This window comes from Aythya marila (assembly GCF_965140915.1).
Source record: "Aythya marila genome assembly, chromosome: 3".
In the NCBI taxonomy this organism is placed as follows: domain Eukaryota; kingdom Metazoa; phylum Chordata; class Aves; order Anseriformes; family Anatidae; genus Aythya; species Aythya marila.
Window position 1 is genome coordinate 44,963,894 of NC_139044.1, and position 14,658 is coordinate 44,978,551.

At 39.0% G+C, this 14,658-nt stretch overlaps 1 protein-coding gene across 23 annotated transcripts in view; it reads right to left on the reverse strand.

The window, feature by feature from the left end:
* AFDN (afadin, adherens junction formation factor) overlaps positions 1–14,658 on the reverse strand; it is a 129,562-nt gene that overhangs the window by 6,913 nt on the left and 107,991 nt on the right. For 6 of the 23 annotated variants that reach the window (XM_082758299.1, XM_082758308.1, XM_082758305.1 and 3 more), the window contains 8 exons: positions 14,381–14,499; positions 13,206–13,400; positions 12,842–12,933; positions 12,220–12,408; positions 8,852–9,874; positions 6,989–7,024; positions 2,517–2,651; positions 103–616 (listed from right to left, as the gene is read on the reverse strand). In XM_082758299.1, the coding sequence (XP_082614425.1) occupies positions 103–616; positions 2,517–2,651; positions 6,989–7,024; positions 8,852–9,874; positions 12,220–12,408; positions 12,842–12,933; positions 13,206–13,400; positions 14,381–14,499 (2,303 nt within the window). Of the gene's footprint in view, positions 1–102; positions 617–2,516; positions 2,652–6,988; positions 7,025–8,851; positions 9,875–12,219; positions 12,409–12,841; positions 12,934–13,205; positions 13,401–14,380; positions 14,500–14,658 lie in introns of those variants that run through there. The other 17 variants (XM_082758309.1, XM_082758306.1, XM_082758291.1 and 14 more) reach the window with 10 other exon arrangements.

Consider the following 14,658-nt stretch of genomic DNA (forward strand, 5'->3'; position numbering starts at 1 on the left):
TAAGTGAAAAAAAAAATCACAAAGAAAGTGATTCGATCTACAGCACCAGAGTTGAAGACACGAGGATAGTTCTGTAGAGAAGACTGATTTCATAGAGTCTACCTTTAGAGCTGCTGGCATGGATGAAACTCGGTTTGTTTGGTGGGGGCGGGGGCTGGCTTTTTTTGGCAGCAGTACTGTTGGCATTGACTGAAGATGACTGGAATGAGTTGGAAAGAAAGAGGCCATCTGAAACTGGGCGAGGCTGGCGGGAGGGCTGCTGTGGCTTAGGGGTGGCAGGAGGAAAGTCACCATAAGATTTTCTTGTGCTGGAGTACTTATCCTGACCTGCTAGATTGGAATCCTCCTCCTCCTCATCATCATTGTATGCAACAAACTTGGCAGTATAAATCGTGTCAGGGGAGAGGACCTGTGTTTTGAGGTAAGAGGTGTTTCGCTGAGGTGGGGGAGGAGGAGCGTTAGATGAAGGGGTTGGGGATGGGAGTTCATATTCCCGTGGAAGTGGAGGTCTGTACAGACCAGGCTCGTCAGGTTCCAGCAATCTCCGCTCTGCTTCATCATGCTGCCTGCGCCTTTCGGCCTCTAAGCGATTGTAATACTCTTCTTCCTGTCGCCTCTGCAAGTCCAGAGGAAAAAAAAAAAAAAAGCACAGTAAGACAGACATTTCAGCCTAAGGAATTTAAGTTTTCCATCATCACTACAAACATCTTTTTTTGTCTCCTTTTTTGGCAATGAGCAATGCATCCATATGAACTCAAAGAATATTTATTGCTAGAGAAAAAAAAAACAAAAAACAAAAAACAACATTTGTCCTGTAACACAGCATTGCTGTTATTTCTACATTTACCACTGCCTGTGGTAACTAAGGCAATTGCCTGAGTGAACCACGGGCAACTCCAGCATTTATTACTGAAAATGTAACTACAATTAATAATGAGTATATTTACTAATGCTGTAAAGAATCTGTGGGAGAGAAAATAACTAAAATTAACTACCAAAAATAAAGCTCTTAAAAAAGGAGCTCTATAATTCTGCTGCAGCCTTATGCAATGTCAATTAATCAGTCTTGGAATAGATGGCTCCTAATGAAGCTTTGAGTATGATCAGCTGGAAATCAACTTTCACATAAAAATCCAATTACAAAGAACTTTTTTAAAACAAACATTTAAAAAAAACACATTTCTAAAAAAAACATGCTAATGATACTTATACAAGGCTGCTGACTATTTAAATGGCCGTGAAATATCTCCTATGTATTTTCCATTTTAAGACTTCTACTGGTTTTAAACTTTATAGCATTTAATTTTGCTCAGCTCTTGCCTAAGTCACATTGTAAATTTATACCACGGTTTATTCTGTAGCTTGTTTGACTATAAATGAAAATGTGTATTTGGACACCATGAGTTACAAAAAAAATGTCTAAGTGCCGAATAACCTCTGCTGGGAATATCTGAGCATTCCTTTTTGTTTTTAATCCATGTGCTTAAAAATATTCACTCTATCTGCTCAACAATCTGAGTCAGTTATTAAAAAAAAATCTGCTCTTGTTTATCTACAGAAAAAACAAGAAACTCATCTCCTTGTACTACTCTCTAAAGCCATCAATGTGGCCAGACTGCACTGAGTTCTGAGTTGGTAGAAGCATCTTAGTCGAGATCTCTCAGTGAAATCCTTTCAAGCATGGTACCCACGTGTCATTTGGTAGCATTGCATCACTGTCAAAAAATAAGACAGGCTGGTTTTGATACAATTTTTCTGCCAGAAAGCTCATTTTTTTCTTCCTACAGTGTACGTTTACATACTTGAGTCCAGATGCACCTTCCTTCCTTCTTACCTATCACCCAAGCGTCAAATGAAGTGCTTTACCTCCTGTTTTTGAGGAGTAAAGCTTCTCAGCTACATGTATGATGTTCCCAAGCAATCTAGAAGCCTGGATTTTTTAGAATTTATTTGTTTACACAGTGATTTCTCTGCTAAAGTTTTCTTCCTTTCTAGAAACCAATTAAGGAAGTTCCCTCTCCCCCCATAGTTGAAATGGGAACGATAATATGGAGTACTCATCTCCACTCCCCTGTATTTCATATTTTTTTCTCTCTAATGCAGTTACTGCACAGATACTTCGAGTGCCATCTCCGAGCCACAGCAAAGCCCAACACCACTAACTCAACCATTATACTCCAGAAGTCAGATTGGGGCTACAGAAATTCAGGAGATACAACTTATTTGTGCTGTAGCTTTTAGAAAAGGCTCTGAAAGCAAGTCCTTGTTACTCCTGAAAACCCCCAGCTGGTATGCCTACTCTATTATTTCTGCAATACCATTGACCTGTAGCTACCACAGATGGCACGTTCATTGAATCACCTTGTTTTGTATTGGTAAAATGCCGCCTTGGGCCATGACCCTTACTGCTAGGCGAGTGAATTGAACCCCCTGATGGCCCAAACCCAGAGCTGTTACTGGCCAGGTAAAAGGGGAGAGGCCCGTAAGAACTCCTGCAGCACTCAGGAGACCATAACCTTTTCTTCAGCCTCTCTCCTGGTTCGCTCCTCCTCTTGCTGCCGGCGCTCTTCTTCCTGCCGGGCCCTATCTTCTGCTTCCCGCTTGCGCATCTCTTCCAGCTGCTGCTGCCGTCTGCGTTCTTCGTCCTGTAACTAACAGAGACACACCTTTAACTTCCCATCCCTCACGGAGATAAGGTGTCTCAGAAAGCCATAACACAAGTATTTGCATCTAAAAGTAACTCATTCAATAGGAAATGCTGTACTACCGATACCGTTCAGTTTTCAGCTGTTAAAAGCACGCTTTATTACAGTGTTTTCCTTAAAAGTCCCTATAAAAAACAAAAGGGGGGGGAGGGGGGAAAGAGATGCAGAGAACTACGTAAAAGCAAAAACAGAGACGTTTTTAGCATTCATATATGAACCCCTAGCAAAAGGCTCACGCTCCAGACTGCTTCAGCAGTCTCATAGGCACAAAGTGAAATTAAATACTTGGAAGCAACAGCCCCCCACTCCAGCAGCCAATTGGTTTTTCATTTTGGATTAGTATTTAAGCACCGGAAAATCACGACTCATTAGTCAAAGGGTCAATCCATTTAAAGTAACAGGCTCATTCAGCAAGTCTGCAAATAGTCTCAGGAGATAAATAAAATCTCCCACTGTATCTGCAACAGATGTGTTTTGGAAAAAGCAGAGAGCGAGGCGAAGAAATCTTGGATTATTCAGATTAAACAGCTCAGAAGAACAACAAACGTCCAGCAGACAATGCTATTTCATGCATGCTTGTGATGAACACTGCACAGATGAGAAAAGTGAGCAAAAATCTAAACTTTGCATGGTTCTCTTAAGCTAGCAGCATCTGCTCATGATGGAGAGTACTCACTGGCACAATAATATTCAGAAATAGAAACTAACTGGACTGCATGCTGCTTTGCTTCTTACTGTGACATATGTTTTAAAGTATTTTTTTCTTTTTCATTAGGTCTTTTCCATTGATTGGTATACTTTACTACATGCTTTATTTAACACTGCTATTTCTCTACTTCTAGATCTGTTTCTACAGTCCAATCACATTTACATAGAAAGGGCCTTAAGACACAAAGCAATCATGATAGTAAGAGAAATTTAGTTTGAATAACACTTTTTGAGGACAACTTCCATGCAGTTGTCTCTCCCCCCACCCCCTTTTAATTAAGAAGTGTGCTTTAAAGCATATGAACTTCGTATTAGGTACTGTCCCAAGGTTTTCAAATCAATTTTATAATCAGTTCTAAAAAGAACTCTTTTTATTTTACTAATTTTCTAGTGATTATTTACCTCAGCTGTAAGAAAATTGCGACATGAACAGTGATCTTATGACTTTATACAACAGCATTTTGAAAACAACTGTGTATATATCTTAGACTAGCTATTCAGGCTAACTGCAGCAAAACCCCCTCCAATTTGAAGTCTTAAGAACCACTACGTTTGAGTATGAAAGCTAAAGAACAAAATAATAATTTAATTTGGGCTGGAGTTTGGGAAACATATACTCAAGAATGTTACTTCTGAGTAAACTCCTCTTATTCGGAGCTAAAACTGTTCTAATTCCTAACTGAAAATCACGGAGATGAAGCTCAGTATATAATGTAGAGGAGGGAATAAAGTAATTAACCTACTGCCTACTTGTATTAAGACCCTGTCAGTCTTGTTTATTAAAAAGACATTATTTTAGCAGAGGAGATAATGGCGTTGTCAAAAGGAAAGACAGCTACTAATTTGGAAGAGTTCATAGAAGAGAAGCAATTTCCTCTAAAAAAAAAAAAAAAAAAAAAGGCAAAAAACTGCACAGTAGAAAAATAGCAGAGAACTCCTTGACTCTGTCCCAATCCCATTTACAGAAAAACTAAACACGGTAATTACTGATCCCCAGTTACTGCGTGGATACCTTTTTGCTTAGTAGCAAATACTCCTACTCAAATGTACTTGAACAAGAAAATATTTCTAAGTAAATTAAAGGGGAAGTAGGTCTGATTTGTTTTATTTTCTTGTGAGCTTATCTAAAGAAAGAAAGGAAAACTGGGCAGGGTGCCATGTGGGAACTGATGTCAACATGTGACCATAATAATTGTGGAAGACAGCCCATCCAAGTGGGAACATATTCTAAACATAATACCTAGGAAAAGGGCCAGAAATGATATACAAGGCACAAGCGGGAATACAGCAACTATCACAGAGGGACATTTCATTTCTTCAACAATTAGTAAACTAGTTTTTGCTTCAGAGCTTTCACAAACCTAGGCAGGAAGCACTGGGATGGCAAGGCGTGCCAGAGATCTTGAAGATGTGCATTGGTGGTCGCATACAACAGCATGCAACCCAAACTGAACTCACACGTTTTCAAGATCCCTACACAGCCCTCAACTGAGGGTCAGCAGAGAATAACAGGGAGAGAAGTAGAGAGGATTCTGGATAATCAGAAATGTGAAGATATGCATGGGACTGGCACACGTTCAGTAAGTCTCACATTCCAAATAAAATGAATTTCTCCAAGCACTGCTTAGAATGCTTTAAATAAAGCTCCAGATGAACTTTACATCTATACCTGCTTATTTATGACAACTAAAGCTGAGTTAGACGTGTTAGTGGCCCAAGGATTTTAAAAACACAATCACTAGGCAAGCTGTTAATTCATGCATTATTGATTCATCTGCTTTTATGTGCCATTTAATTAGCAGAATAGATATTGCCAATGCTCATGTCAGACATCAGATAAAAAAGCATCAAGCATTTTGAAGTGTACTTGTTTTTCTATAAATAAGGAAGTTCTCGGGTATATGAAATGGCAAAGGACAGATGCAACTACTCCCAGAAAGTCATACGAACAGTATGAAAATCAGAAAAGTTTGAAATTAAAAAAAAAAAAAAAAAAAAGAGGTATTTGCTGGTTACAGCTTTCAACATAATCTAGTTCAGAAATAGCTTTTTTATTTTTAAGGCTACATTAACAATCACTGTAAATGCTCTGCTGATTCAGGCCACTGAATCTTTGGTGCAGTATTCTGTGTCTGACAAGGGCAAGGAGAGCTGCATGTGAGCCTGGCCATTTCTGTGGTCCATTCCTCTAGTATTTCCCCAGCATTGTAGCAGGGATGTCAGCTGGAACACCCTTGAATGATCCTTTGATTAGCTACTTACAGGCATGATGCCTATGCATTCGTCTAATCCCTTTAAAGCTGCTGATACTGTCTGCCTTCACAACCTTCTGTAGCAGAAAGGTCCAGAAGTTTACAGCCTGCTTGGCAAAGAACTCCTGGTCACAGCTCCACAGACCAAGGCTTAACCGAAAAAGTAAATAAATACAGGAGCAGTAACAAGAAACAAATATTGACAGATACTGAGTCTGAAAAATCCATGGCTCCTGGCTTGTCCAAAGCTTACATTGCTTCGCCTCTTTAACACTGATATACCACACAAAGCTGAACACCTCAGACACAGGTACTGAAGCACGCACATTGAAAGTGCTTAATATCCGAATCCATATTTTGAGCAGTGATATTTACAGCTTTTTCCAGCACAACAGATTAATTATACTAACAGGACTTGCAAGCATTACCCTTCTTTCAAGCTTTGGCACTAATTACAGAGAATACACCGTGAAGGTTATATATTTCCAGAGACAGAAAGTTTTTTTTTCCCCACATATCCATTTCCAACAAGAGCAATGAAATACAGAATTAACTGAATTCATAGCAGTTACTTGCCCAATTTAAAAGCCTGTCATATTTCAGATGACAGAGAATGGTATTCATGAATTGAAACTGAAATTTAAGAAAATAAAATATGCTAACTTAGTAATTGTGTTTCTACATGACCTACTTGGAAATATTACTTCAGAAGTAATTTCTGAGTTTACGATTCACTTTAATGAGAAGATTTTAACACCTGTAAATAGCAGGTTTCAGCATGTGCTGAGAAAGCATGTTAAGCCATCACAGGGCAGGATGGGAACCTGACAGCTGATATAACAGGCTATGTAAGTTTATGTTATCAACAAACTTTAAATGATCTGTATTAGTAGGCTCTCAGGACAGTTTCACTTCAAATCAGAAGGGAATGGTGTTGCTAGAGCTTTTGTAAAGCCTAAACAGGAGGAGAGAGAAAGGAAGAAATCTTACCTCACAATTTGTTCGTATGAACTGCTTAGTAGATTTTATAAACACAATTACAAAACATCAAATACACAGCTTTATATCAGAGCACTGCTACAACAAACAAATCAAGCCTGCAAGCAGAACATAACATCTAAAAGGAGAGAAACACAGGGAAATGAGTCACCACATCTGGAAACATTCAAATGCATGCTTACAATTAACTTAATGTTAATTGTATCAAAATGATTTTTTGAACACCCAAAGATGGCAAATCATCATCCAAAGCACATAGGATGGTTATTAATAATCAGAAATTGAAACGTGAAAGAGATATTAAAGGGAAAGAAACAAACATACCAAATCTAGAACAGAGATTGCTGGCACAGCAGTCTGCTGCAGGTAGTAAGAAGGGAAAAAAGAAAGATGCACAGTGAAAACAAAGATAGGTTAGACTTGTTCTATTTTAAAAGCATTTTCTTTTATTTGTTAAGTTGGCTGCTTTAGAAAAAGGAACTAAATTTGGCAACTTCCTGAAATAAAGAAATGCAAACAATCAAATAATCCATTTCTTACGTCAGTACTTGCTTCACTCATTTGAAATTCAGGTTTTCTCTAGAGATGCTATTTATTGCATCTCATGTAGTACAGACAGTGAAATGCAACTCAAATGCAAACTTTATTTCAGTTCAAGAAAACTGGTAGTTTTTAGTTTCAAAATGTTCCAAAATGAAGGAAAACCTTTATGCACAAATAGTATTTTAAATCCAGCACTTGCAGAGAAGACAGTTATTTAATGCAACACAACTGGCTTTCCATCAACGACACAAGACTTTTCTTAGCTTTGCTACAGTAAAACGTTAAAGGCAGTGTGTAAAAATGGCAGTTCTATATGGATAACTTTTATGTCTACAGATAACTGCCTATGTGCTACAAACAACATATTATTAACACAATCAATTTGCCAATTATACATTTAAACTTTCCTTTCTTCAGTTTCCAAGCTTGAGGTATCTATTGTTTTAACCAGAAACAGTTAGCCACAAGAAAAAAGGAAAGCAATGCAGACTGCAGCAAACATGAGAAGAGCAAGTTTAGGAAATCAAGCTGCCAAAACAATCCTGAACTCAAATCCTAACTCAAGCTGATAGCAATTTCTGAATGTCAAAATACACATGCAGACATTTCTCAACAAGTAAAAACTGCTTATCACAGAATTAAGTCAGCTGTTCAAGATAAACAGAACACAGTGTATTACAGAGTTAGTTTTTAAGCCTTTCAGAGCATAGCTGTTGGTATGCAACTTGGTATCAGTGCTATTATTCAGAAAAGAGAAACAGATTCTCCTATAGGAATTACTTCCCAGTAACAATAGATTTAAGAGATTCTGAGAGACAACCGCCACCAGTGGAGTGATAAAAGTTTTATCATACTATGCAGTTGCATTATCTCATTACTTATATTATGAGCTTTCATGGTACTGAAGGTAGGGTAAGCAAATCTTTTCAAATAGTGATTAAACTGTACACTGCAGAATCTGGGTACACTTGAGCTGGAGCCCTAGGCAGGGTACAGGAGTTGTTACAACACCCCAAAACCACATGGCTCAGCCTAATGCTTCCACCCAGCACTGTTGGTGTCACCACTGAGGTGGTGGTAAACATGGAAGTAATGTTTGCCTCTCGCCCCAGGCTCTAAGTGGAGAGGACCAACATAGTGGAACCTCAGTTCCCTGGAAACAGGAGGTATTCCATGTCTTATAGGTACAAGACTATAAATAAGAACTCTTATAGGTAACTCTATTTGAGGAACAAAAAGAAAAAAACACTTTCTTGTTCCTAATTCTGTACAGATTTTTGTAATTTCAATTGTTTTTACTTACGTTCCTGTAAGCAAATTCCATCCCATATTTAACTTTCTAATCTTGCTTCAGCTACACAGCAAAATCCCTTTATCCAAGGAAAATTTCTACACCCACAACCAGAAGAGTAAATTTGACTGCTGACTTAGATTCTGTAATAGGTAGCTATGTTAATCACGTAAATGGTAAAGCCACTGTAAGCTAGTGAAGGCTTCTATACTGATTTTAAAAGTCAAGGACATTCAAGACAGCTCCAGCCTCCTTTACCCTATAAGGACATCAAAACACTCAGACAAATCCAGAGAACCCGCTGAGATAAACATGTACTATGCTTTTATCTAGAAAGGATTATCCCCTTTTACCCTTGCTCTTCTTTCTGCCTCCAGTCGCTGCATGATGAGCATAGTATCCACATCATCATCCTCCTCTTCGTCATCATCTTCATCCTTTTGCTTTGACTCCTGGAGCCGCTTTTGGAACTGCCACTCCAGCATGAGTTTGCGCAGGCGGTCATTCTCTTCGGCTGTACGATCAGGCTTGTTCTGAAGGTCCTGAATCTCTTTGCTCAGCATGTCCACAATGTGCATCTGTTGCTGCTTCTCCAGTTTCTCCTTAGCATCCCGTTTCCAGGGATCTGGAGAGAGGCTATCGCTGGAGGACAGTTCTTCCTTGCTGATCGTAATGTACTGAAGATCTCTCCGCTCAATAGTCCGAGGCTGCTGCTGTGGCTGCAGCTCTCGAATGACTGTTTCTTGAGGCCTCTGCAAAGTTGAAGGCTTTTCCGATTTCACTTGTTGGAGGGAAACAGGAGGAACCACGGGCTGAGCAGGAATTAGGGGCTGAGAACGCATTTGGCCCAGCTTTCTCTCCTGCTCACGACGCTTCCTTTCTCGTTCTTCTTCCAAGCGTGCCTTTTCCTTTTCATACCACCTCTGATGCTCTTCTCTTTTTTTACGTTCAGCAGCAGCCACCTGGGAAGACGCTTGTGTTCCTATCTGATTTGGCAGAGGAGGGGGAGGCAGAGGCAAATCCATTTGTGGTTCATCAAATTCAGCTGCATAATGCACTGGAGGAGGTGGCGGTGGCGGAGGAAGATCTGTTCTGATGGGCTGGGAAATGGCCACTGGAGTGGGCTGGCTCGTAGCCGGAGTTTTCCAACGGCCAGGTCCACTTTTAGTTAAACAAGAACCAGGCGAAACGGGTTTGGATGAATGGTTCAGGTGTTCTTGGCTAGAGGTGCTGGAATCCACAGATGAATTCATCCACTGATCGCTGTCTGACTTCCGATCGATGTACTCCACGTCCTTCCGTATAACAACTTCCAAGCGATTCCTGTCTGGCTGGAAAACTTTATCTCGGAGTTCTTCCTGGGAACGAGCCACGCGCTGGAAAAAATTAAACAAAGCATCAATTTCATGGTCTTTCTATATTAAAACATATTTCAAATCCTAAAAGCCTAGATGGCTCACGAGCTGCATTCTTATTGCTGAAGGTAATTGCTTTTAGTGAAGTTCAGCATTTCCATGCCCAGTGAGTTTCCCAAAACCAACAATAAAACACTCTTCTCAATCCTTTTAGCTCATACAAGTGATAGAAGATTTTGCAACCTCTCAAATGACTGGAAACCTGGACTGGGAGGAAGGACGAATGCAAAATGGAGCTTAAGCCAAAAACTTCCCCAGCTCTCACAGTTTCTCAGGCCTCTCCCTGACACCCCCTCGTACCCCACAGAAGAGTCCTGGCAGCTTGTTCAGCAGCTCCAGCACACCAGCTCTGCCATTCAGGCTTCAGCTGGCTTGATGAACGCTTTTCCTATTGGGAGGACAGACAGAAAGACAAGGGAGCCTCTGCCCACCCTCCTGTGTTAATAAGGGAGATGACCCAGCTGGAAGCTCTCACTATGACAGTCATTCACGGGTGTGGAATATGGGCAGTCACATCTAGTTCTACCTGCGCTTGGGGCATGGACTTTGGGCTGTGCTTTTATCACTTTCTTAGTGTGTCAACCACCAAGTCTTTTTGGTGTTTGAGCTTGAGGTCTTGCTGCACTGTACTACCTCCTGAAAGGGAACACTGGGCCATAAATTAGGCTTATCAAATCTGTTAATGATTTTCTTGAAGCAAATATTCATGCTCTGAATGTTAGGAAGTACTAAGCACTGAACACATAATGTACCAATTATCAACAACTGAGAGAAGACTAACAAAGCAAACTCCTTTTCTTTTTCCTCCATCAATGACCCTAACTGTGACCTCAAAAGAATGCCTTCTTTGAGATGAACAAGTGTATTTTTTATGCTCTATTAGTCCAGCAGATCTGAACACACAGCTATTTGTGTTAGATTTGCTGTAAAGATGCACCTAAGCAAACAGTTTGCTAATGCGTTCAGAACAGAAAACAGGCGTTTCACATCAGTCAGTAGCTTACGGCAGCTTTTACAAGCCCAGCTTTCACTGTAAAGATTTAACGGATTTTATTTATTTATTAAATCTATCTTCCTCTAATTTCACCTTAAGAGAAGTATTGCACGGTGGGGATAAATTGCTTCCGATGCTTGTAGGGAGCTAAAGCTTCTAGTTGTTTGCTTTATGAAAACATTTCTTGAATGTTTTCAAGCCTTAAGACCATAGCTCAAATTCAGCATCTGTTAACAACTTTAACAGATGGGGTTCATCTCATCCATTTTAACTGCCTCATTTAAGCTACTCGCTTAAGCTTGCACCTTAAACAGGGGAGAGGTGCATGTCCAGATGGCAGCTCATCCCATTAGGGCAGAGATACTACTCTCCTTTGCTTCTACGATGCAGTATCAAGGTAACTTAGATGACACTGCTTTTCAAAAAGTAACAACATACCAAGCCTGGTGTAAAGCTCAGCTTTTATCACAAATTAGGAACAGCAACAACAATTTCTCTCTCTAAATTTGTATTCTTGATTGATGATGCTGTCTCCGGTGCGTTAAGAGAAAAAAAATAATGAGCCGGTGACTGGATTCAGACAACCAAGATTACTCAAATCCGTACAGGAAATGACGAGTCCTCATTTACAAAGAATAGAACAACATTATCTTTCTTTTGACTTTTATAAAGGTACAATGGGGGTAAATTCATTTCAGGTCAAGAAGCACCTGCATTTTGGTGACAGGGCAGGATCAATGCAAGCAAAAAAAATCATGCAGCTTACGTTTTTTCTTCCTTATTTATTTTTTAACTGAAAAGGGAATGTGTTTCAGTGAAGACCTTGGATAAGTTTCAAAATACTGTTCTGTTTAATTTTTAATACTTCACTGTCACTTAACCAATGCGCCCTGCAAGCAAAGAGATTTTTCCACATAAAACTTCTTAGAAGGTTTAGTTTACTTTTCAGAAAACCACTAAACATTTTATAAGATAAACCATACTACTGTCTACTCTCCACTATCCTGAGTAATAGGGACTTAAAATATCCCAGATAACAGGTCTGCATAACTCGATAACAAATTCTGTGGAGGAAAAAAGGAAAAAAAAAAAAAAAAGTTAAAAAGTAGGGTTTCTGAACCCAGGTCAACCTTGGCAGAAGCACAGCTATCCCCTCTTCAGTGGTATGGTTTATCCTCAACAGCTCTGAGATCATACTGAGTTGCTGAAAAAATGTTTTCAACAAATGGGAAGTGGAAATCAAGCTGTTTCTGTGCCTCCACTCCTCCTTCCACCCTCCCCCTTCCTTACAGTGAAAGAAATAGCTTCTGACCTGCATTGTACTATTGATCGAATGATTACTTTCTGCCTGGACCTGTGGTTTCTCTTCATAACTTGGCCACTGACTCTGCGCTGGACCCATTCGATCCTGGGACTTTGAAGCTGGGAATGTGAAATATTCCCTAGTATAGGTCTGTGTTGGGATGGGATAAGCTTCAGGTCGTGGAGGCAGAGTCTGTTCCTGAAAAAGGTAGAAAGAACGTAAGATAGAATTTATCTTATCACGCAGATCAGTACAGAATATTGTTCTAAACATGCATTTCCTTTAAGTTTTGTTTTGCCTTCTGAGACCATTATTTGTCTGGAATAACAGATATGGAGGTTTTCCAGTATCAAATATAAACTGTGGTTATGACTAATTTTTTTTTTATGGTCTGAAAACAAGTACGTAATATTGGCATAAGCCAAAGAAATTGCAGTGACAGCTTTGTGAACAAAATTTCATAAAAATCACCCAAACTTTTCCCAATCTTTCATTAAGCTTTAACAAGCAAACCCCCTACCCAGTCACTAGCACTAGCATTAGGCTGAAATACTGGTTTGACTCAAGCACACCGATCCTATTGATAGCTAAGGAAAGTTTAATAGCCAGCATTTTGCTTGCCACTTCTGACCTCTGTACAAAGATTTCCAGTCGAGACTGAGGTTATTTTGGTGGTAGTTCCAGATGCATAAGCATTCTTTCCCCCAGGGCTTGGAGGCTGATCTGTTGGAAAGTTAGAGGAAGCATTTATGTGCCTGTTAATATTAATTTACATAACTTAATAAAATAACAGTATTCACAACATGATTTTTCCTCTGAATAGTTCTAACAAGAGGCTTGCTCCAAAAACATTGCTACTACATAATTATTTTAAACAAACATTTTTATTTTTAAACAAAACAGAAAAAGAATTCCCCCTCCCCCTTCAGAATTCAACAGTTTTTAAAGTTAGTGGAAGAGGCATCTACCTCTAAAAGAAGGATAATCTTACTTACTTGCTACATTGGGGCTGGAGCGATGATCAGCTCTGTTCTTCATTAATCTATCATCCCCTGGCAGCTTCTTTGGTTCACTGTACTCTGTCCATGGCAGCTGAGGGCTCTCCGGTGACCCATTTTGTGTGGAGTTGTTATACAGCTCGAAACCTTCACTCTTTGGTCGGGGTTTACCTGAGCCACGGCGGTCAGAAACTGTAACAGTTGATATACATTTTCCCCCTTTCACTTATATTAACTACGGTCTAGCACATTCCTTCCAAGGATTCCTCCCTTGCATTTAGAAGAAAAAATGAGTTTCTGGTAAAGCAATTATTAAAACCTTTGCTTCTTCAGATATGCAATTCCACTTCTGTATCAACGGTACAGGATTCCTTTGATATATATGGCTTCAAAAGGGCTTTTGAAAAGATAAAACAGTATTTGGTAAAGCCAAATGTGCCTTACTAAAAAGTCTCTTGCTGACTCATAGAGGCATATGGCAACTGGGATGGTGTTGTAAATTGTGGTAATAAGGATTTATTCTTTTAACCCATTCTGTTCTATTCTATCGTATATACAGAAAAGGACTTCCTTTACAAAAATATTTTATGTAAGACCTGCATATTAGGTCTGTGAAGTACAATGATAAAAATATTGGAGAAACACTGAAGAATTTATGAGCAGACACACAAACTTAAGAAGATAGGTTTCAGCATTTCTAGTTTAAAAACTAAATAAAACATGTTCCAGGGGTTTCTGTTTTTGTTTTTCTCTCTTTGTAATTACATTACACTCTCTGGTTACAAGGAAGTCATACTCCATGAGGAGGAGAGAAGCTTTTATGTAAGGGATAGAAAAGCTATTGTAAAATGTCTGTATTCATCATATTTCATTAATTAAAATAAAAATTATTTCAAAACCAGGCCTGTATTTAAATTCTTTTTTTTTTTTTTTTAAAGACACAATTGCAAAACATGTATTAATGATTAGACTAGTATAATTTTAAGCAGTATTTAAAAATCATATGAACTCTTGATAACAAAATAAATGCTTCCATTCTGTGCAATTCAATTTCATCTGATTTAATGCTCTAGTAGTATTTGGCAAGTTACTATGAATTACTGTATTTTCTCCAATCTAAGTCATAAAAAGAACTGTTATTGCTATGTATAATATTATTTTTGTTTGTTTACCTCTTTGCATCATTGGGGATGGCTGATTAAGCAAGGTTGCCAGACCATGGTAAATTGCTCCTTGTTTTGCTACTTCCAGTGTTACTACAGAACCTGTCCTTGTCATAAGTTCTGCTGCCCTGCAACAGAAGTCAGAGCAAATAAAACAAAATCAGGCACTGCAATACTTAATTCTCCTTGACATCATTTTTTATGTCACAATTCCCTCATATTTGTTCTAGTTACTTTTTGTTTGACAAAACGCTATTTTTTCTAATACTTAAAATCAGTTGGAAAAA